General features: G+C 43.6%; 1 protein-coding gene across 1 annotated transcript in view; it reads right to left on the bottom strand.

The window, feature by feature from the left end:
• The window catches only part of LOC111976213 (low-density lipoprotein receptor-related protein 1), a 54,705-nt gene that overhangs the window by 7,973 nt on the left and 24,769 nt on the right, over positions 1-21,963 (bottom strand). Inside the window, exon 2 of the mRNA XM_024004960.2 lies at positions 12,959-13,081. Coding sequence (XP_023860728.1) covers positions 12,959-13,081 — 123 coding nt within the window. The remainder of the gene's footprint in view (positions 1-12,958; positions 13,082-21,963) is intronic.

The raw sequence follows: 21,963 nt of genomic DNA, 5'->3' as shown, positions 1-21,963 counted from the left end.
GTGGCTTAGGTTGGATCAATCAATCGAGAGGGAGAGAGAGAGAGGGGGGTTTTCATCTAAAGAAGAGAGAGTGCTTACTTACTACGGAGGCCCGTTCAAACATCTGGTCCCAGTTGCTGCATTTCTGAACCAAACCACAATGAACGTGGCTCTGGCATCGCATCACAAGCACCTAATTGCACACAGACTCACAGACTTTTCTTCCGAGTACTTCGCAGAGATCTCAAAACTAGCTGGAACCACCATTATGACACAGCAACTTGCATTGTAAGTTGAATGGCCGCAGTAGGGTTTTTACCTGCAGTATGTACCTCACGAACAGTGGCAGAAATACATTTGAACAGCGTGTTTGGTTCCTTGTATAAAACGCTTACAAAAAAGACGCATCAGTCCTCAATTAGGAGTCGGTTGGATTTCATTCATGCAAAAATACTTTTGTAAGCGTTTGGCCCAGTCGCTTACTTCAGAAGATAACAGAATCGAGCTCTGGTCCTGTAAAATGTCCTAACCTCAGAGTCCATTACACTACAGTATAAACCATTATCCACACAGCAAAGAAATTGGACGAAAAGCAAGGAAATAAATACATTGGGAATTGCATAAGTGGGTATATGCTGACGGTGCTCTATAGCCAAACAGTATACATTGCATCGAGAGAGAGACAGGGGGGCACAATGTAGTTTCACCCAATGAATTTGTGTTTGCTTTTTGATACTTCGCCTACCTGAAATAGATTCACTTCTTCTCTCAAAACACAAAGACATGCACTCAAAAACACACCCACCTTCCTACCCCACTTCTTCAACCCTGTGTGTTTTAAGAGTGCATAAAGTATGTGGATCCCTGGTTGATGCTTTGGTTTTGCTCTTCCTGTTCCTGTCTTCCTGTACTGTGCCATTAGAGGGGATTCCTGAGGTAAGACAGACCCGTTATGTAATGATCTGCTACAGACTTCAAGGAGAAGACAACTTCGTACGCCCCCAGACACACAATCTCCCCATCACAACAGATTCACTTACCGTACATTAGCTGAATAACACGCAGTTTAAATAACTTTTTAGACAAAAAAAAAAAAAAACGCCTTTAGAATCACAAAAGGAAGAATACAGCGAGGAACATGACTCATTGTAGTTCAACCCTGGTATCACTGTGGGCCATTTCCTGAGCCCTGGCTGAGCTTAAGGACACTTGAGGCGAAGTCTTATGTTTCTAAACAATAGGAAGCATGCAGTGTTGCACTGCATGGAGGGAGCCCACAGAGAGGGGTTTATAGGATCACACCTGGAGACACAGGCCTGTACACGCAACAGGCTGATGGTTGTCTGGGAGCATTGACACTCTGGGAGGGAGGAGGGGAGAAGGAAAGCGCGAGAGAAAGAGACCGAGACGGAGGGAGAAAGAGAGGGAGACAAAGAAGGGGAAAAAAGAGGGATACAGAGACGGAGAGAGAAAGAGAGGGGGGGATCCTGACTACGGGCCCTGTACCTGGCAACCCGCCAACTTCCTGGCCTCCCCCCTCCTAAAAACGGCCCACAGGCCCCAGACCATCTAGGTGACCGCTGACCCCCCGCTCCTCCTAACAAGGCTATAAGAGAGAACGCTCTACAGTGACTCCCGGCATCAACAACCATCACCACTACTGTATGCCAGAGCCCCATGTTAACTTACAACCTCTCGTTCCTGCCTCACTAGCTCTGTCTGCGTCAGATCTGGGTTTAGATGGTATTTGTTTTGCTACAAAACACTTTAACTGTGCTTGATTGAGCTTACCCGGCACAATGGAACCAACAGAATAGTCCCAAATGTGTAAAGACCGCCCATCTGGTGAACAGACAGGCTCAATCAAACACTCAAAATTATTTGAAAGAAAGCAAATACTATTTGAACCGATGTCTGTCTGAGTCTGTCTTTACCCCCCTCAGGATGATTACAGTGTAGGTAAATGGGGCTGCGTAATGACAGTGCAATAACGGCAATTACAACCCCAGACAGACAGATGGAGTGAGACAGACAGAACAGCAGTGGAGCACTGCTGTCTTCCTGCAGGTTTAGTTCCTGGGCAGGTTCCCAGGGTTGTGGATCAAAGCACAATGATCGTCACCAGACGAACCCACACGCTTTCCGTTAAAAAATCCCCCTCCGCCTGCTATTAAGATGGCCTGCAGGTGAATTTATGGTGATGGTTTTGTTGCAAGGACTATCATTTGGATTACTAGTGGTGGTATTTAAATCTGAAACACGGCGCACTGGTGCTTGGAGTTAAATACACAACCACTACGACTGTGATATGTGGTTGTCCCGCCTAGCTATCTTCAAATGAATGCACTAACTGTCAGTCGCCCTGGATAAGAGAGTCTGCTAAATGATTCAAATTTTTTAAATCCATGATGGTTTTAGTTAACTGGTCATTGTGTAGGGGTTAGTGGGTGTAATGTTCAGCATGAGAGCTTGGATTCATATAGCCTGGTCCCAGATCTGTTTGTGCTGTATAGCCAACTCCTATATGACAATGACTACAGACAACAAACAGATGTGGGGTCCAGGCTATTGGCTTTGTGTTACTCAGGAGAGAGAGAGAGAGAGGAGAGAGAGAAGAGAGAGAAGAGAGAGAGGGCAGGGGGTTCCTTGTTGCTTTATTTTTGTTCTTTCACAGTGAGTGGAGAGGCATTTTCCTGATGATATATTGACCTTCTTAAAGAAAGAAGCAAGGCCCATGTTGTCTGCCAGCTTCGCCTGCTCAGTCACAGCGTCTGATTTACTGTACAGAGTACAGCACCAGGGTGATCCGGCAGAGAGTGAGATTGAACGACAGCCAGACGACAGGAGATAAGCAGGGAGGGAAAGAGGGGGGGGAGGGGGGGAGAAGGGGGAGATTGATCAGATGCCATCATTCTTCTATGGATAGAAATATAGAACAGCAACAACAGGGGGGAGAGGGAGGGGGAGAGAGATAGATAGATACTAAAAGGAACGGGGAGAGAGGGAAAGAAAAAAAAGAGAGAGAAAAAAAGAGAGAGATCAGACACCATAATTCTTCTATGGATAGAAAGATAAAACAACAACAAGGGAGAGAGAGAGAAAGAAGAAAAAAGGAACAAGAGAAAAATTGAGAAAGAGACGTGTGTGTGAATTGAAAATACCTTGGGACACAATCTGCTAGTTAGTAATTAACTGGAACTGGTTATAATGCTGTAATTACAGTACTCTGATTCCCGACAACACACCCACTTGATTGTACTTTGGTCACGGGGGAGGCATGTCAAAACGAAACTATTGGGAAAGAGCAGGGAGTTGTATTTACACCCCCTGACGTTTGAACTAAAAGCTCTGTGTAGAAAGCCAGATCTCTGTAAAGAGAATGAGTGTCTGAGTGTGTTCGTAGAGAACTATTACCAGACCGAGTTAAACCTTTGGATTCAGTAGGCAACTAAACTTTCCACTTTTGGAACAAAACAACGAATGCCTTGAACTCCTTAAATACACAGGTTTGTTTACCCCCCCATCACCTTTACGGTGTGAGTCCAGTATGGACACCCTAGAGCTACTGCCCCCACAGAGCAACAGTCACTAGACAGGAGGTTGGTGCCATCATGCCCGATCCCTGCCACTCATTGTCATGTTTGGCTTGACAACCACACCGATGGAGTAGAGCACAAACAGATCTGGGACCAGGCTAACCAGTCATTCCTGGGTTGATACTCTGTGTATTTTACTCCTTGTGTTACTTTGTGTTATTATTTTTTTTAAACTCTACATCGTAGGGAAGAGCTCGTGAGCAAGCATTTCACGGTAAATTCTACACCTGTCGTATTCGGCGCGTGTGACAAACACAATTTGATTTGAGTTATCTGTAGGCCGTCATTGTAAATAAGAATTTGTTCTTAACTGACATGCCTAGTTAAATAAAAGGTTAATTATTATTTAATTTTTTATTTGTCCTGTTCTATTGCCGTTCTGGCATCTACTGCGGTTTTATTTTCCTGGAAAAGGCAACAACGGGATACAACAGAAGTCAACAGAGAACGTCTAAGAGAGAGAAATCTACACAAACTGCTGAGTTGATGATATGCGGTTATATCTGTCCTGCTCTTCAGCCTAGTATGGGATTCTGGACATCCCACTGACTGCCTCCACAGAGCCTAGTCACTCCTGGGTTGATATGTGGTTGATATGTGGTAATATCGGTCCTGTTTTGGGGCTCTGGGCCAGACCCTCAGTTACTCATCTCCATATGGTGTTGGAGTGTTTATCGAGAGAGAGAGAGAGAGAGAGGGAGAGAGAGGCCTCATTGTTTACAGCCTGTTAGGCCGAGTGGCTCTCATGCTGTTGGCTTTAAAGTAGGGAAGACGGAGAGAACAGCCAAGGCTGACCTGAACACTGCTGTAGTACTCGTACCTGGGTTCAAACAGGATTTGAAAGATCGCACATACTTAATGCCCACTTGAAGAGTGAAATGAATAGTAAAAGACCTTAAACTCCTGAAAGACTGAACTGCACCCCCCCCCCATCAGTTAGGCTACAAAGCAATTGGATGTAAGTGAAATGTCCATACCACTTATGTAATTTGTTCACATAGACAATGCAGTGTTTCATCTGACTGAAGAGGACAGTGTGGCGAGCAATGTTTCAGCCACCGGCAGCCCATCAAGATCAGTTCAGGTCAATTAAGCCTATCACACAGTCACTACTGTTTCTTCAGCCTCTGTTAAACTGAAGAAACTCCAGCACACCGGTGATCTTGATGTCTGCAGATTTAAAAATGGAGCTGTATGCCAACGTTTCTATTGAAATCTGGCTCTGATCTAGCGTTTGAAATGACCATCAAAGTAATGTCTCTGAAGGGTCACACTTTATTTGGATAGTCCTGATAGTATGACCATCCGTAGAGCATGTACAGATGGATTATCAACAAACTAGCTGTCGATAAGCACCCGCTTCCTAAAGTTACGGTTACGTTCAGGGTTTAAAATAAGCGTATAAGCGTTAAGGTTAATTTCCGGGATAGCGTTAGTAGCATCAGCTGTCAGAGCAGCTTACCGATCACTGCACCTGTACACAGCCCATCTGTAAATAGCCCACCCAACTACCTCATCCCCATATTGTTTTTTTTGTTGCTCTTTTGCACCCCAGTATCTCTACTTGCACATCATCATCTGCACATCTATCACTCCAGTGTTAATGCTAAAATTTTAATTATTTCGCCACTATGGCCTATTTATTGCCTTAACTCCCTAATCTTTCTACATTTGCACACACTGTACATAGACATTTCTATTGTGTTATTGACTGTATGTTTGTTTATCCCATGTGTAACTCTGTTGTTTGTGTCACACTGCGTTGCTTTATCTTGGCCAGGTCACAGTTGTAAATGAGAACTTGTTCTCAAGCAGCCTACCTGGTTAAATAAAGGTGAAATATATWTTTTTTTTAAGTAGATAGTTGAAACGTTACTGATCTACAGATGGACTATCCAAATAATGTGTCACTCTCGGAAGCTCTACATCAAAAGAGATTTCCTGTGCCTTGAGGAATCAGCCATTGTAGGGTTTTTGGCACCGGATTTAATTCAACGTTTTTTCCCCAATAACTCAGTGAAAGTCAGAGGTAACATTAGCTTCATGTGCAAGCTGACCTTTCTCGCGTAGACTCATCCATTAAAGAGGAGTCAGAGTGTTAGCTTGGCATGAGGGATGACGGAGAGGAGAGTGAAGGGGGTTGGAGACTAGACTGTCTAGGCAAGACAAGAAGGACAGGGAGTTGGTAGTGTGTGTTTAGACTAGAGGAGAACCGGGAGTTAGGAGGAGTGTTAGTCAGGCTACACATTATTAAAGACCCTGTTAGCTCCGGAGGAGGAGGAATGGAGGGACCTGRTGCTTTTCTTTTACACCCTTTTCCATTTAGGGGGTGAAATCAGACCTGGGTTCAACTAGTATGTGTTTCCTTTCAAACACTAGATGGAACTATTCCATATTATTTTTGGATTATTCCATTGGTCCCATTGCTCCAGCCAAGCTCAATCATGTGCAGCTTGACCAATGGGAGAGAGAAAGAGGAAGGAAGTGGAGGAGTATTTTGTACTATTGAACTGTGACTCTTTCTAGTCTATCTCCAGACAATACATTTTAACTCAGACTGAGGAAACAAACATTTGTATAAAAAAAAAAGAAAGTTAGTCTGGGCTGGGTGTCAAATGTACTCATTGAACTGGCAGATTTGGCGATCTAGAGAGGGATATAGGATACAGCTTGTATCCAGATTAGCTTGCACTGTCTCGCCAACTTTAATGGCCATTGTCACGCCAATGACCACAGGAGTTGGCAAGACAGCACAAACACATCTGGAACTAGGCTAGGATAGGCTACAAGAGAATTTGACAGAGAACTTGTTGACCTATCCATGGATGGGAGACGCATTCAAGCTCAGACACATTGATATGCAGCAATATAAAGGTTCCCTTTCTCAATTTCAACACCAACATTAATGTTTTATTTATCTATTAATGCAACAGAAAATATTTATTGCACTAAGCCATATCATACATTTGGGATCCAAAAGGCCCATCTGTGAGTACTTAACAGTGTTTTTCTCCAGCAATAACAAACGACATCATTCTGGGTGTCAGCCACTTGTAGGGCCCTATAAAATCTGCATTGCGCAGAGAATGCGGACAGAATCACAGAATCCAGACATTAAAACCGAATTCAACAATATTCAAACATTTATTGAACTTCGTAACAACTAAATATATTTAACTTATTAGAAAATGCATTACTTGCCCAAGTTAATAATAAGACATGAACAAAATGCATCAGTGACTCATGTTTTCCTGTAACGTTCTGAAACGGCACAGGAATTCCCCTGTCTGTGTGTTTTTTGTATTTAAACTTTATTTAACCAGGTAGGCTGGTTGAGAACAAGTTCTCATGTACAACTGCGACCTGGCCAAGATAAAGCAAAGCAGTGCGACACATGTAATAAAGAAGCGTACAGTCAATAACACTATAGAAAAAAAAGAAAGTCTATATACAGTGTGTGCAAATGCCGTGAGGAGGTAAGGCCATAGTAGCGAAGTAATTACAATTTAGCAAATTAACACTGGAGTGATAAATGAGCAGATGATGATGTGCAAGTAGAAATACTGGTGTGCAAAAGAAGAGAAAAGTAAATAAAAACAATATGGGGATGAGGTAGGTAGATTGGGTGGGCTATTTACAGATGGGATATGTACAGCTGCAGCGATCGGTTAGCTGCTCAGATAGCTGATGTTTAAAGTTAGTGAGGGAAATAAGTCTCCAGCTTCAGCGATTTTTGCAATTTGTTCCAGTCATTGGCAGCAGAGAACTGGAAGGAAAGGCAGCCAAAGGAAGTGTTGGCTTTGGGGATGACCAGTGAGATATACCTGCTGGAGCAAGTGCTACGGGTGGGTGTTGTTATCGTGACCAGTGAGCTGAGATAAGGTGGAGCTTTACCTAGCATAGACTTATAGATGACCTGGAGCCAGTGGGTCTGGCGACGAAAATGTAGCAAGGGCCAGCTGACTAGAGCATACAGGTCGCAGTGGTGGGTGGTATAAGGGGCTTTAGTGACAAAACGGATGGCACTGTGATAGACTGCATCCAGTTTGCTGAGTAGAGTATTGGAAGCTATTTTGTAAATGACATCGCCGAAGTCGAGGATAGTCGAGGATAGTCAGTTTTACGAGGGTATGTTTGGCGGCGTGAGTGAAGGAGGCTTTGTTGCGAAATAGGGAGCCGATTCTAGATTTAATTTTGAATTGGAGATGTTTAAAAAAAAWTATTATATATATATTTTTTTATAATATTTTTTAAAAATTATTATAATATATATTTTTTTTACACCCTTTTTCTCCCCAATTTCGTGGTATCCAATTGTTAGTAGTTACTATCTTGTCTCAGAGACGAAGGTCGAAAGCCAACATAACCCAACCGCACTGCTTCTTAACACAGCGCACATCCAACCCGGAAGCCAGCCGGAGGTGTCGGAGGAAACACTGTGCACCTGGTGACCTTGGTTTGCGTGCACTGCGCCCGGCCTGCCACAGGAGTCGCTGGTGCGCGATGAGACAAGGATATCCCTACCGGCCAAACCCTCCCTAACCCGGACGACGCTAGACCAATTGTGCGTCGCCCCACGGACCTCCCGGTCTCGGCCAGCTGCGACAGAGCCTGGGCGCGAACCCAGAGTCTCTGGTGGCACAGCTAGCGCTGCGATGCAGTGCCCCAGACCACTGCGCCACCCGGGAGGCCCTAAATTGGAGATGTTTAATATGAGTCTGGAAGGAGAGTTCACAGTCTAGCCAGACACCTAGGTATTTGTAGTTGTCCACATATTCTAAGTCAGAACCGTCCAGAGTAGTGATGCTAGTTGGGCGGGCGGGCGGGTGCGGGCAGCGAAAGGTTGAAAAAGTAAGCATTTGGTTTTACTAGCGTTTAAGAGCAGTTGGAGGCCACGGAAGGAGTGTTGTATGGCCTTTAAGCTCATTTGGAGGTTAGTTAACACAGTGTCCAAAGGGCCGGATGTATACAGAATGGTGTCGTCTGCGTAGAGGTGGATCAGGGAATCACCCGCAGCAAGAGGGACATCGTTGATATATACAGAGAAAAGAGTCGGCCCGAGAATTGAACCCTGTGGTAGCCCCATAGAGACTGCCAGAGGTCCGGACAACAGGCTCTCCGATTTGACACACTGAACTCTGTCTGAGAAGTAGTTGGTGAACCAGGCGAGGCAATCATTTGAGAAACCAAGGCGGTTGAGTCTGCCGATAAGGATACGGTGATTGACAGAGTCGAAAGCCTTGGCCAGATCAATGAAGACGGCTGCACAGTACTGTCTTTTATCGATGGCGGTTATGATATAATTTAGTACCTTGAGCGAGGCTGAGGTGCACCTGTGACCAGCTCGGAAACCGGATTGCACAGCGGAGAAGGTACGGTGGGATTCGAAATGGTCAGTGATCTGTTTATTAACTTGGCTTTCAAAGACTTTAGAAAGGCAGGGCAGGATGGATATAGGTCTATAACAGTTTGGGTCTAGAGTGTCACCCCCTTTGAAGAGGGCAGCTTTCCAAACTTTAGGGATCTCAGACGATACGAAAGAGATGTTGAACAGACTGGTAATAGGGGTTGCAACAATGGCGGCGGATAATTTTAGAAAGAGAGGGTCCAGATTGTCTTGCCCAGCTGATTTGTACGGATCCAGGTATCTGGATTTGGGTGAAGGAGAAGCTGGGGAGGCTTGGGCAAGTAGCTGCGGTGCACACGTATGTCTACACTTTGTGTAGGGGTTAGCAATGACGCTAACGATAACCTTCTTCTGGTATACATGGAAAGGCTTTCCCAACCTTCTTAAATAAATGTTAACTGCAAAGTAGACTATGCCTCCATCGCATAATGATATCATGATTATTTCCATCAATCCAATGGCCGTTTGTTTTGCAAACACAGCAATCACGAGTCATATGAGCGCTACAGAAACGTCGCTAACCAGTCTCTGGCTGGTGCACACCTACATTAAAGCTATAATATTTCACTTTTTGGGCAACCCGATCAAATGTACATAGAAATTTGAGTTCTAGATCAGACATTTTCATTGAAAGCAAGTCTAAGAAGTAGGATATATTCTATTTCTTTGTTTCCAGTTAATTTCACAGCAGTTTCGATGGTACAATGATTCTCTTCACTCAGAGCTTTTTTTGTCACAAACTGAAATTAGGCAAACAATTAGAATTTTTGCAACCGGAAAATGGCGGAGCGATTTCTGCATATTCCACCTTTAAAAGGGTAACTACACCCAAAAGTCCCAGACATCAAAAGTGGTCTACTGATGTGGTTTGAGTATTGTTGTGGACTTAGAACATCCAATTTCCTTGTAAAAAATAAATAAATAAAATAAAAGTAATAAAAACATTTAAAGGATAAATATAATAAAAACGAAAAACAATTTTTTGGGGAAAAGCAGAATATTGGAAAAAACATAAGAGAAAACAGATTTTGGGGAAATTCTAAACGTAATCAGGTAAAAAATGTAACAGATCTGATGAGTCGTCGCCCTATGACAGACAGACTGCTGGGAGAGACACATCGCAATTAGTCGCCATTATAAACTCCTCCATACCATACACTCACACCCATACATAGTGAGAGTGTCTGGGTGCAGAGACCCAGAGGGTGGCTGTCAGATGTGACTGTCTTGCCTGGCACCAGCCTCTCAGAGACCACACAGATGAGATGAGGCCGAGTCTAGACACGAGCAGACATCCCTCTGAACAGCCAGACTAAACAACCGGACGTCATTAGAGAGAGCTATTAACTCACTAGACTATAACTGCCCAACCGGGCCAGACTGGGCAGTCGGACAGGGCAGTCTCTACACTGGTGTCCTTCAGACAAACAGAGAGGGCAGAACCTGACCCAATGTTACACTGGCTGAACAAGGCTTTATGTCTTTACTGCACTAATTAAATGGCGATGTGTGCTAAGACATGGCCACCATGGTTTGTACTGWATATCATCTGTGGATGAGCTGAATGGGAAGGAAGGTCAGTGATGCTAAAAAGCAAATCGTAACATCTAAGCACAATGTCCTGCAGGCTACAGCTGTCCTGAGGGCACCTCCACAGAGAGATGGTCCTACAGAAGCTTTACAGCCACCTTTCAAGAAGAAGTTAAACATAAGTGACTGGGGGGGCTTGCCCTGTTGGCTGTAGAGCAGCATTTCTTAAAGTATGGACCTGTTAATGGTGGGTTGCGACAGAAATGTATAATTATTTCATTAATTACTGGAATTAATTTGGCCAAGTGCTCTCTGCTTAGCAGCGGCCTCTGCTCTAGTTTGGCAGCTGCGCGAGTGGGCGAGGTAGCGGGAGATGCCCGTGTGCTTCGCGGTTTACCGGATATTTTTTCTGCAGTTTTCTTGAGGATCACTCCGCGACACACACGCTGCAGAGCTGTGGTTCAAGCCACTGACTTGCTATTCCTCACCGCTGTCATGAACTGGACTCATGCTAGCCACAAGTTCTGACTGAGCGCAATCGTCTTGAGACGCAAATACAGCGACAACTTTTTGTCTCTTTCATACAAACTTTGAGAAATAACGAAGAGCGCCCACAATGCGTTTMGAGTGGGGAAATGCTTAGTAATGAGTCTCTCGAAACGAACAAATTAATAAAACGACACGTCCAGACCAAACATCCAGGCACTACTGTACATGACGGTAAACCCAGGGAGTCATTTCAGAACATGGTAGAATGCTCCAGGAAACAGTGCTCGCTTCGAAATTGTAAAAGTCAACTAACAAGGCATTGTTGTCATTTTATAACAAGTGATGATAAGCAGCAATAAGGAAGTACTCTCTCTCATAGTAGAAGATGCGAGTTTCTCTTTCAAACAATCCCCTGGCCTTTTAACATTACACAGCTAATCGCTAACATTAGCCAAAGCAAGCTAACTAGCTACAGATAGTGCAACCCAAAGAAACAGTACAGATGAAGATGAAAATTATCAGGCCTACCGTACATGTTACTGTAGAACTGACTGTTGAAAACAAGTCTAGGTTGGAACTGTTGCTGCTACAAGTACTCATTTTTATTCTGAACTGGAATAAACTGATTGAAGCAAGATGCTTTTTGAGACAAACACTCACACAGTTCTGGGTTGCTCATCTGCAGCAGGAAGCGGTCTCCTGCCTGACTGAGAAAGCAGTAAGATGTTCTGATCCAGTTTGGCACCACATACCTACGCGAGTCAGGGTTCTCAAGTACAGAAACAGTGTCAATGCTGAGTATGACCTCAGTGTTGGACTGTCAAAAACGGAGCTCAGAATAGACATGCTTGTTGAYAACGTCAACCAGCCACACACCTCTCATTAGGACTGTGTGTATGTGTGTGTTTTCTGAGCTACATCTGTGTGATGTGATCAGTTTATTCCAGTTCAGAATTTTTTWAAATATGTATTTTAACAGCAACAGTTCCAACCTAGACTATCAACAATKATTTCTACAGTAGGCCTGATATTTTTTTTTTATGTATACTGTTACTTAGGGTTGCARGATCAAAAAGCCTGTGTGTTCTGTTCTACATCTGTGCGATGCGATCAATCCGTTTATTCCAGTTCAGAAWGAAATTATTTAATTGTATTTTAACCTCAACAGTTCCAACCAAGACAGGTATGCAAGAGTGTTTTTAACAGGGAAAAAGAAACAGAATATATTTATGGGTATTTCATTGTTATTTGTTTTTGTCTACATTGCATTTTTTAGGGGGGGGCATAAGGGGAGGTGGCATAAGGGCAATGAAATGTACCGATAATTACGTATAGTTGCGTATTTTCCTAAGCTTGGGACCCAGGAACACACAGAATTTCTCATTTGGATCCCAGGCTGGAAAAGTTTAATAAGAAACCCTGCTGTAGAGGGCTATCCTAGAACTGTACTTACAGGTATCAGATATCACGTAACATGCAGGCTAACTGTACTTACAGGTATCAGATATCACGTAACATGCAGGCTAACTGTACTACAGGTATCAGATATCACGTAACATGCAGGCTAACTGTACTTACAGGTATCAGATATCACGTAACATGCAGGCTAACTGTACTTACAGGTATCAGATATCACGTAACATGCAGGCTAACTGTACTTACAGGTATCAGATATCACGTAACATGCAGGCTAACTGTACTTACAGGTATCAGATATCACGTAACATGCAGGCTAACTGTACTTACAGGTATCAGATATCACGTAACATGCAGGCTAACTGTACTTACAGGTATCAGATATCACGTAACATGCAGGCCTAACTGTACTTACAGGTATCAGATATCACGTAACATGCAGGCTAACTGTACTTACAGGTATCAGATATCACGTAACATGCAGGCTAACTGTACTTACAGGTATCAGATATCACGTAACATGCAGGCTAACTGTACTTACAGATATCAGGCGCTTCGTCTGATCCATCCGGACAGTCCTTCTCTCCATCGCAGCGCCATCCTTTAGAGATGCATGTCACCTGGTCCTTACACACAAACTGCTTAGGACTGCATGTCTTCGGAGCTGGAACATACAGAACACAGACAAGGTGTTATTACCAACATTTATCACAGAGTCCTTAGTTATTTTTGGAGAATGTCCCCCCCCCCCCAGAGATCCTGTAATACAATGACATATGTAATTCTACGATTCTCCCCTATACTGCGTTTTTGTGCCTGCATTTCTGTAAAAAAGGTATGAATGTTTTATTTTCAACTGAACAGAAATTAGGCTAGCGAACCACTACTGAAGACATTTATTGGATCAGGACTGTTGTTGCTTTGGGTGTGTTTTTTGTGGGCAGGTTGTTATAGCGTTAGCATAAACTGGCCTAATTAAAAAGTGGCGCTTCACAAGGTTTCCCAGAGTGTGGCTGAGTCTTACCAGACCTGGTCTCAAGTACTATTTATTTTATTTCAAATACTTTCAGCGTTTGGTGGAGCCTTGCCTGGAGTGTCAGCTGGGCGGGGTTGCACATTTTGGGACTATGCAATTGGTTTAATAGCGCCAGGCAAGCTCAATCCAGGGCAGCTAGAGTATTTGAGAGATGGCAAATACTATTTGAACCCAGGTGTGAGTTTCAGTTTAACCATGTCAGCAGAGGGGCAGTGCCAGACATAGCTAGAGGGCCATTGGGCTGTCAGGGCTACTCTGTGGTGCTACCATGTGGTGCTACCATGTGGTAAACCAACCTCAACAATCTCTGCTGACATGTACTGCTCAGAAATACCACACCGGGATTCTTCTCAGAGGTCAGAGAAAATGACTGACTGCTCAGTGATGACCGTGAAGATTGTGGTAGAAAGGAAAAGGCTTCTGGTCGGTCGGTTACGTTGAAAACCCCCTCAGAGGTAAATCCAAAGCAGAGGGAAAACGGGTTGTCTGGGGAGAGGAAATAAACAAACTGCTAACCGACTTAAAGGCACCAGTGTTGAGAGTGAGTGAGTTTGTAGAAAAGTGTGTTTTCTGAATGAGGTGCTCCACTCCCTGTGGTGGATTGGATACAGAGCAGGGTTATTGACCTTGTGTTGACCCCTGCATGGTCACCCAGCAACAAGGTGTGTGTGTGTGTGTGTGTGTGTCACCCTGGGCCTGGACTAAGGCCTTTAAGTCTGGAAAATTCCATCACAGATCATGAGGGGAACAGCCTGGTTTGTTGCTGACAGCCAGGTCCTACATGACAAATATGCTAGTTTGGCAGACTGGCAGCATTGCCTCATTGTATCTGGTTCCTGCCTTTCAGTCAGTACATTGGTATTCAGATAGAGGAGGCGGCGGAGGAGGAGGAGGTGGTGCTGTTGGGAGGCAGAGTTGAATACTGTTGGCAAAGACTCTTCTCGTGAGTCAGCAGAGTACGATCACGATGTGTTGACTAGATGAAAATGAATCATTTCTGTAGGATTAAACCAAAAACCAAAACCAACAACAAAAAAATAACATTTCAGACAGTTACACTGGTTCCCAACGATAATCAGGATTCAGGAGGAGAGAAGAGTACTGTATTGGTCGTGTGTCTACCTCAGCTGGGGACGTCATTGTCACTGTACTTGTTTTAGAGAGAGCAGAGCAGCAGTGTTGTGGAAACAGAGCAGAGTCCCACACACACACAGAGAGAATCGCAGCRCATATCAGACCACCTCATTGTGATTCTCTGCAGGAACTGCCTCGCTCGCCCTCCCTCTCTCTCTTTCTCCATCTTTCCTTCCCTCTCTCCCTCCCTCAGCACATCATTTAGCAGGCAGAGCGGTGTTTGGGGGAAGGGAGCGGAACACAAGGGGAAAGTGATGTGACTGCAATCACAAGAGAGTATGAGGGCAGTGTATCATTGTGGTCATGTTCTCTCTAAACTGTCATGCTAAGGGATTTAGGCTAGAGAGCCCTGGGAGTGAGTGTGTGTGTGTGTGTGTGGACTCAAATGCGGAGACTCATGAGTGTCAGGTTATTGTAAATACAATTAGAAGCTGAAGGGTATGGTGCAGATCAAATGACAGCCGTCTTTAATACACTAACAGCACCTTGATGTTTGAAATGATTAGGAGAGTGACGGTACTTAACATTCAGAACAGCATCGCCGCTCTCTTTCAGGCCTCTCCATTTACACTCAAGGACATGAGAGGACAGACATTTCCAAATGAAGGCATTTCCCAATGTGACAGGAATGTAATATGTGAACACAACCATGAATGGATAGGAGAGAACGACTTTGAGAGTGCACAAACTTCACAAGGCCCTAGCAACCGCACAGGGGAGGGGCAAAAATAAAGACGGAGGGAGAGAGAAAACATTGTACAATTTTTTTTTTWAAGAACAGACAGAAGCCGATGACTGAAGGAACTTAGATGACATGCACACACCTAGTCCCAAAGAGGGACCACTGAAATGGAACAAGAGGCTAACCATGGCCCGAGGGCTATTAGAAGTTACAGCTCACTCTCTATTGGTCATTTATGACCATTTCCTGTATTTGTCAATTCTGCAACGCTGTAAATACATTAGCTCCACTTACACTGATAAACAGTACTAGCCTTCCATTGATACTACCCTTCCTTGAGCCAGTCTCAACAGCTGAACATAGCCAGACAAAAAGGGTAGGTCCAGCAATGAGACCGGGAGAGGAGTGGTATTGAGCCCAAATCAGGCTGCTGTGTGTGGATATTCTCCTCCTCACCCCCTGGCCTTTCTAAGCCTAACCTGGAGCATAGATTCAGGTAGGAGAAGGGATCAGTGGAAGTATAAAAGCCTAGAGTAGGCTGCTATGTACAGGCATTTCCCTCTCCTCCCCTTGCCTCTCTGGAGCAGCTCAGCCACTTGTTCTCCATGACTGGGCATAAAAACTGGAAATAAAACATTGCGGGTTCTAATTTTATCAACGCTCCACATACCAGTGTGTACACACACACACACACACACACACACACACAACACACACACACACACACACACACACACACACACACACGGGAGAACCTCCGGGGGTAATTGGAGGTTGCTGGCTAGCTTTTCCCCTCAGTCGTCCCCTTTCAAAGCACAGTACTGAAATATCTCAGACAGAGATGGGGATTGTTAATTCCTTATTAACGACCTTATTTTTTCCCCCAAAGGCAAGGCCAAAATGCTGCAGAAGGTGCAACATCAACCTGGGATTTGATGGTAATCATTTGAATATGTTTGAGCTCCAGAAGGGGGACGAATGAATGAATGAAAGAAATTAATGAATGGCCTTCATTTGCCCTCCTGGGACTGGCTGGACCAAACAGTAAACGYGTATTTAAAAGGCTATGATGCCAGCGGAAGCTAAAGCTGGCATTGCCAGTTAAATTACTTCCTTTTCCTGCCACCTCTGAAAGGTGACTTGGATTACATTACCATTGGTGCTGTTATCACTAGACCTCCGGGAACACCCATCAATTAATAATTTCTCACCTCACTGCATTTCATCCAAAAGGAAAACAGCCACAACAGAATTGTGTAAGTCATTCAAATGTGTTAAACCTCGCAAGGCTGCCGGCCCAGATGACATACCTAGCCGCGCCCTCAGAGCATGTGCAGACCAGTTGGCTGTTGTGTATTCTGACATTTTCAAGCGCTCTCTAGCTCAGGCCGCTATCCCCACCTGCTTCAAGATGTCCAATATTATCCCTGTACCCAAAAAATAGAAAGTAACTGAACTGAATGACTAACGCRCCGTAGCACTCACTTCCGTCATCATGAAGTGCTTCGAGAAGCTAGTCAGACCACATCCCCACCTCCCTCCCCAACTCACCTACCGCCCTGACAAATCCAAGGACGACGCAATCGCCATTGCACTGAACACTGCCCTCACCAACCTGGACAAAAAGGAATGCATATGTGATGATGCTGTTCATCGACTACAGCTCTGACTTCAATACTATAGCGCCCTCTAAGCTCACGGCCCTGGGACTGAACTCCTCCCTACGGAACTGGGTCCTGGACTTTCAGACGGGCCGCCTCGAGGTGACGGAGGTAATGTTGCCTAGCTTCGACACTGATTCTCATCACTAGAGTCCCACAAGGGTGCGTCCTCGGTCCCCTCCTGTACACCCACGACTGAGTGGCCTCACACAGTTCCAATGCCGTCATCAGCAAACTTGATGACACGACAGTAGTAGGCCTGATTACCAACAATGACGGGACAGCCTACAGGGAGCAGGTAGACTGCCTGCCCTCCAGGACACTTCCACCACCAAGAGGATCATAAGGGATCTTGTCGCACTAAGAATGAGTCCGTGATTGGGGTTGTTATGTTTAACATGTAACAAGGTCATATTAGGATACTAAACTGAATCGGATGAAAACACCTATAATAAGGTGACGAGCAGTGTGAAGGTATTTCTACTGTTTAGACGTCAACGACTGTCAAAACAGTCCTCTGGCTATTTATTACACTCAATAATATCACTCTAATTTGTGATCCAGATTAAATTTGACAGCAAATTACAAGTGCTCTCATTTCATATGTACACTACCGTACAAAAGTTTGGCGTCACTTAGAAATGTACTTGTTTTTGAAAGAAAAGCWATTTTTTTGTCCATTAATATATCAAATTGATCCGAAATACKAGTGTAGACATTGTTAATGTTGTAAATGACTATTGCGGCTGGAAACGGCAAATTTTTTATGGAATATCTACATAGGCCCATTATCAGCAACCATCACTCCTGTGTTCCAATCGCACGTTGCGTTAGCTAATCCAAGTTTATAATTTTAAAAGGCTAATTGATCATTAGAAAACCCTTTTGCAATTATGTTAGCACAGCTAAAAACTGTTGTTCTGATTAAAGAAGCAATAAAACTGGCCTTCTTTAGACTAGTTGAGTATCTGGAGCATCAGCATTTGTGGGTTTGCTTACAAGCTCAAAATGGCCAGAAACAAATAACTTTCTTCTGAAACTCGTCTTCTAAGAAATGAGGGCTATTCCATGCGAGAAATTGCCATGAAACTGAAGATCTCGTACAATGCTGTGTACTACTCCCTTCACAGAACAGCACAAACTGGCTCTTACCAGAATAGAAAGACGAGTGGGAGGCCCGGTGCACAACTGAGCAAGAGGACAAGTACATTAGAGTGTCTAGTTTGAGAAACAGATGCCTCACAAGTCCTCAACTGACATGTTCATTAAATAGTACCCGCAAAACACCAGTCTCAAAGTCAACAGTGAAGAGGCGACTCCGGGATGCTGGCCTTCTAGGCAGAGTTCCTCTGTCCAGTGTCTGTGTTCTTTCGCCCATCTTAATCATTTATTTTTATTGGCCATGTGAGATACGGCTTTTTCTTTGCAACTCTGCCTAGAAGGCCAGCATCCCGGAGTCGCCTCTTTACTGTTGACGTTGAGACTGGCGTTTCGCGGGTACTATTTAATGAAGCTGCCAGAAAAGTGATTTTCTTTCAAAAACAAGGACATTTCAAAGTGACCCCAAACTTTTGAACTGTAGTGTATTCTACTGTATTTTAGTCAATGCCACTCCGACATTGCTCATCTTAATATTTATATTTATTTATTTATTCCATTATTTTACTTTGAGATGTGTGTATTGTTAGATACTACTGCACTGTTGGAGCTAGGAACACAAGCATTTCGCTACACCCYCAATAACATCTGCAACATATGTGTACGTGACCAATACAAATTGGATTTGAGGTGAACGCTCTACTAAACATAGCTGATGTTGCTGCACTCACGTCTCTATTTACTACTGATTTATSAACTACAAATAAACCTAGAACTAATAGTATAAACTACTTATAAACCCTTATTTCTTCCATAAGTCAWTGTTGGTTATCAGACAAAAATAACAATATCTCTATAGGCCTACTGTATATGGAGGCTTTGTACACAGAGACAAGAGAGTTCTATTGTAGATTAGCATTAAATATAAAAGCAGAGTTCCTCTCTCAATACCCATTAGAAGCTGAGGAATGCGCTCAGTCAGTCTGGCCCACTTTGTAAGATTTGTCATAATATTTGTTCAAGAAATACCTGAGAAGTGAAAGCCTTTTCACACATCTGTCTGAGGAGGTCACAGGAAGCTACTGTATGTCTGTATCTGTGTTACTAGCCAGTCTGGAGGAAGTGCCCTGCCCTGTATTCCCTCACACATTCAAGCATCTCAGAGTAGGAGTGGTGATCTAGGATCAGGTCTCCAATGTCCATATAACTGTATTAATATTGATCTAAAATGTTAAACTGATCCTAGATCAGCAAACACACTCAAATGCCTTATGAGTAGGATGTTAACGAGGCCTAACAATTAATTGATGTTGTGGTTTGTCAGCGCTGTATTTATTTTACGTACATTTATATGCACAAGGCACATTTGAGGCAATTACCAATTCAGCACAGATAAAAGTTATTCTCGTCACACTCTGCTGGTGAATGTCAATGAGGTGGCAGAGGGCAGGATGAGATGAAACTAGTCAGCGTCGTTGCTCAGATCACAGTGTGTGTGTGTGTGTGTGTGTGTGTGTGTGTGTGTGTGTGTGTCAGGTGATAAAGAAGAGGTAGAGAACGAAACTATCGATTTAGAGAACGAGAGTGCCAGAGCGACAGAAAATAAACAAACTGGAGACAGCATAAAATGGCAGAAAGAGACCACAGCAGAGTATGGGATAGTAGAGTGGGAGTTGTTCCATGTCACCACTATTTAATGAGCAGAGCAGGCAGGCAGGCAGGCATATGACAGAGGCCTCCAGACATCAAGCCCCAGCTGGGACACACCAAATTACGGGCCCACTTTAACTCTCTCCCTCATCCTGCCATCCCTTGCTCTGTCTCCCTCAATACGGCCATCCCTCCATCCCAACAAATCAAAACCAGACCCTCATAGCACATTCCAGCACCTTTTAATTGATTTCATGTGTAGGGTTCTCGCAACCCTCCCCCCCTCAAATCTCAGAGAAGAGACACATGCTTTAAAAGAAGAGGAGCATGGAGTCGTTCTTGGAGGAGACCTAAGGGGCATGCGTTGAAATTTGGAAGAATAAAGGTAGTTAGGGTTTTGCTAAGAGGCTGACAAGTTTATTATCAGTGGAGGGTGTTTAGAACTTCCAGGGTGCAGTATGACACCCATAATTCTGCTGGTTAAATCTCTCTAAGGCAGCAGTTACGGTTTCAAGCTTGTCCTGGTTTACAACTCAGAAGAGTGTGCCGTGATGCCAAAGAACAGTTGCAATTGTCCCCTAATCCGTGCTTGACTTGGGCAGGAGCTCACCGGAGCCGAGTACCGGCACCTCAAATGTTCTACTGCTTGAGCTCCTGTTCCTCATAGAATATTAGCTCAAAAGTATTGTGGAGCTCCTGCACCTAAATATATAAACAGTACCGGCACCCAAAGTGAGTACCGGAACCTATTTCAGTCCAAGTCAAGCACTGTCCCTAACTGTACAGAACACAACAGATAGCTCAAATGTTTACTAACGGAGTACACWAAAATGTTAGAAACACTTCCACATGTTCTAGCACTGAGCTAAAGTGGAATAGCAGCCTTTTATCCTTCCCATTCCCCAGTGGGCCGTTTCCCCGGGCCTGGCGATAGTGATTGGATTATATTACATGCTGTTAAAAGGCAAGAGCCCAAATGGGAATCTGAAATGAATGGAATAAAATGAACGAGTCAGAGTTATCGACATTCTTGGAGCATACACACACACAAACAGTCAAAAGTTTGGACACACCTACTCATAAAAAAAAATATATATATATATATTACTATTTTCTACATTGTAGAATAATTGTGAAAACATCAAAACTATTAAATAACACATATGGAATAATGTAGTAACCAAGAAAAGTGTTAAACCAATATATATATTTTAGATTCTTCAAATAGCCACCCTTTGCCTTGATGACAGCTTTGCACACTCTTGGCATTCTCTCAACCAGCTTTGCGGTAGTCGCCTAGAATGCATTTCAATTAACAGGTGTGCCATCTTAACAGTTGTGTTGTGACAAGGTAGGGGTGGTATACAGAATATAACCCTGGTTATAACAGTTTTCAGCTGCGCTAACACAATTGCAAAAGGGTTTTCTAATTGATAAACTTGGATTAGCTAACAATGTGCCATTGGAACACAGGAGTGATGGTTGCTGATAATGGGCCTATGTAGATATTCCATAAACATTCTGCCATTACCAGCCACAATAGTCATTTACAACGTTAACAATGTCTACACTGTATTTCTGATCAATTTGATGTTATTTTAAAAATGAAAAAGTGCTTTTCTTTCAAAAACAAGGCCATTTCTAAGTGAACGGTAGTGTGTGTGTCATATATATATATATATATATATAGGGGTGACGGAGAGGTGGAGGGCTCTGCAGGAAAGAGAGTTAAACCAGGGCTGTTTCCCGTCACATTAATTCTCTCCAACCCACTTCGCTTTCTGTTATATGGAATTTGGAACTTCCAGAGTTCCACACAGTTCCAAAGAGTTCCAAGAACCGAAAAAGCAAACCAACCACTAGTATGTAATGACACCCTGGAGGTCAATTTGAAATCATTTCTCTGTTGCTCAGTTTAACAGCAATATTTCAAAGCAAGAATTCCCCGCTTTGAAAGTAACAATTAAAACCAAACTAGGACCATAAGAAAGAATGAAGAGAAGAAGAGAAAGAGGGCAGAGAAGCTAGTTGTTATTCCGGGAGTTTCTGTGGTTCATTAAATATTCAGTGGGACTTGGCACAAAACAAAATTGTGAAAGAGGAGGTAGTTAGTTATACAATGGGATGTTATAGATAGATGTGTGCCAAATAAAATATTCGTTAAACTGTCTAGTTTGTTTCCAGATTTCATAGAAATCTGACCTATAATTAATTACAATATTGGTTAAATAAATTGTTTTCCTTCCCAGAAAAATGTAATTAAGTATGTTAAAAAGGAGCTAATT

The sequence above is a fragment of the Salvelinus sp. IW2-2015 genome, linkage group LG17 (assembly GCF_002910315.2).
Source record: "Salvelinus sp. IW2-2015 linkage group LG17, ASM291031v2, whole genome shotgun sequence".
Taxonomy (NCBI): domain Eukaryota; kingdom Metazoa; phylum Chordata; class Actinopteri; order Salmoniformes; family Salmonidae; genus Salvelinus; species Salvelinus sp. IW2-2015.
This window is presented reverse-complemented; position numbering and strand designations above follow the sequence as displayed.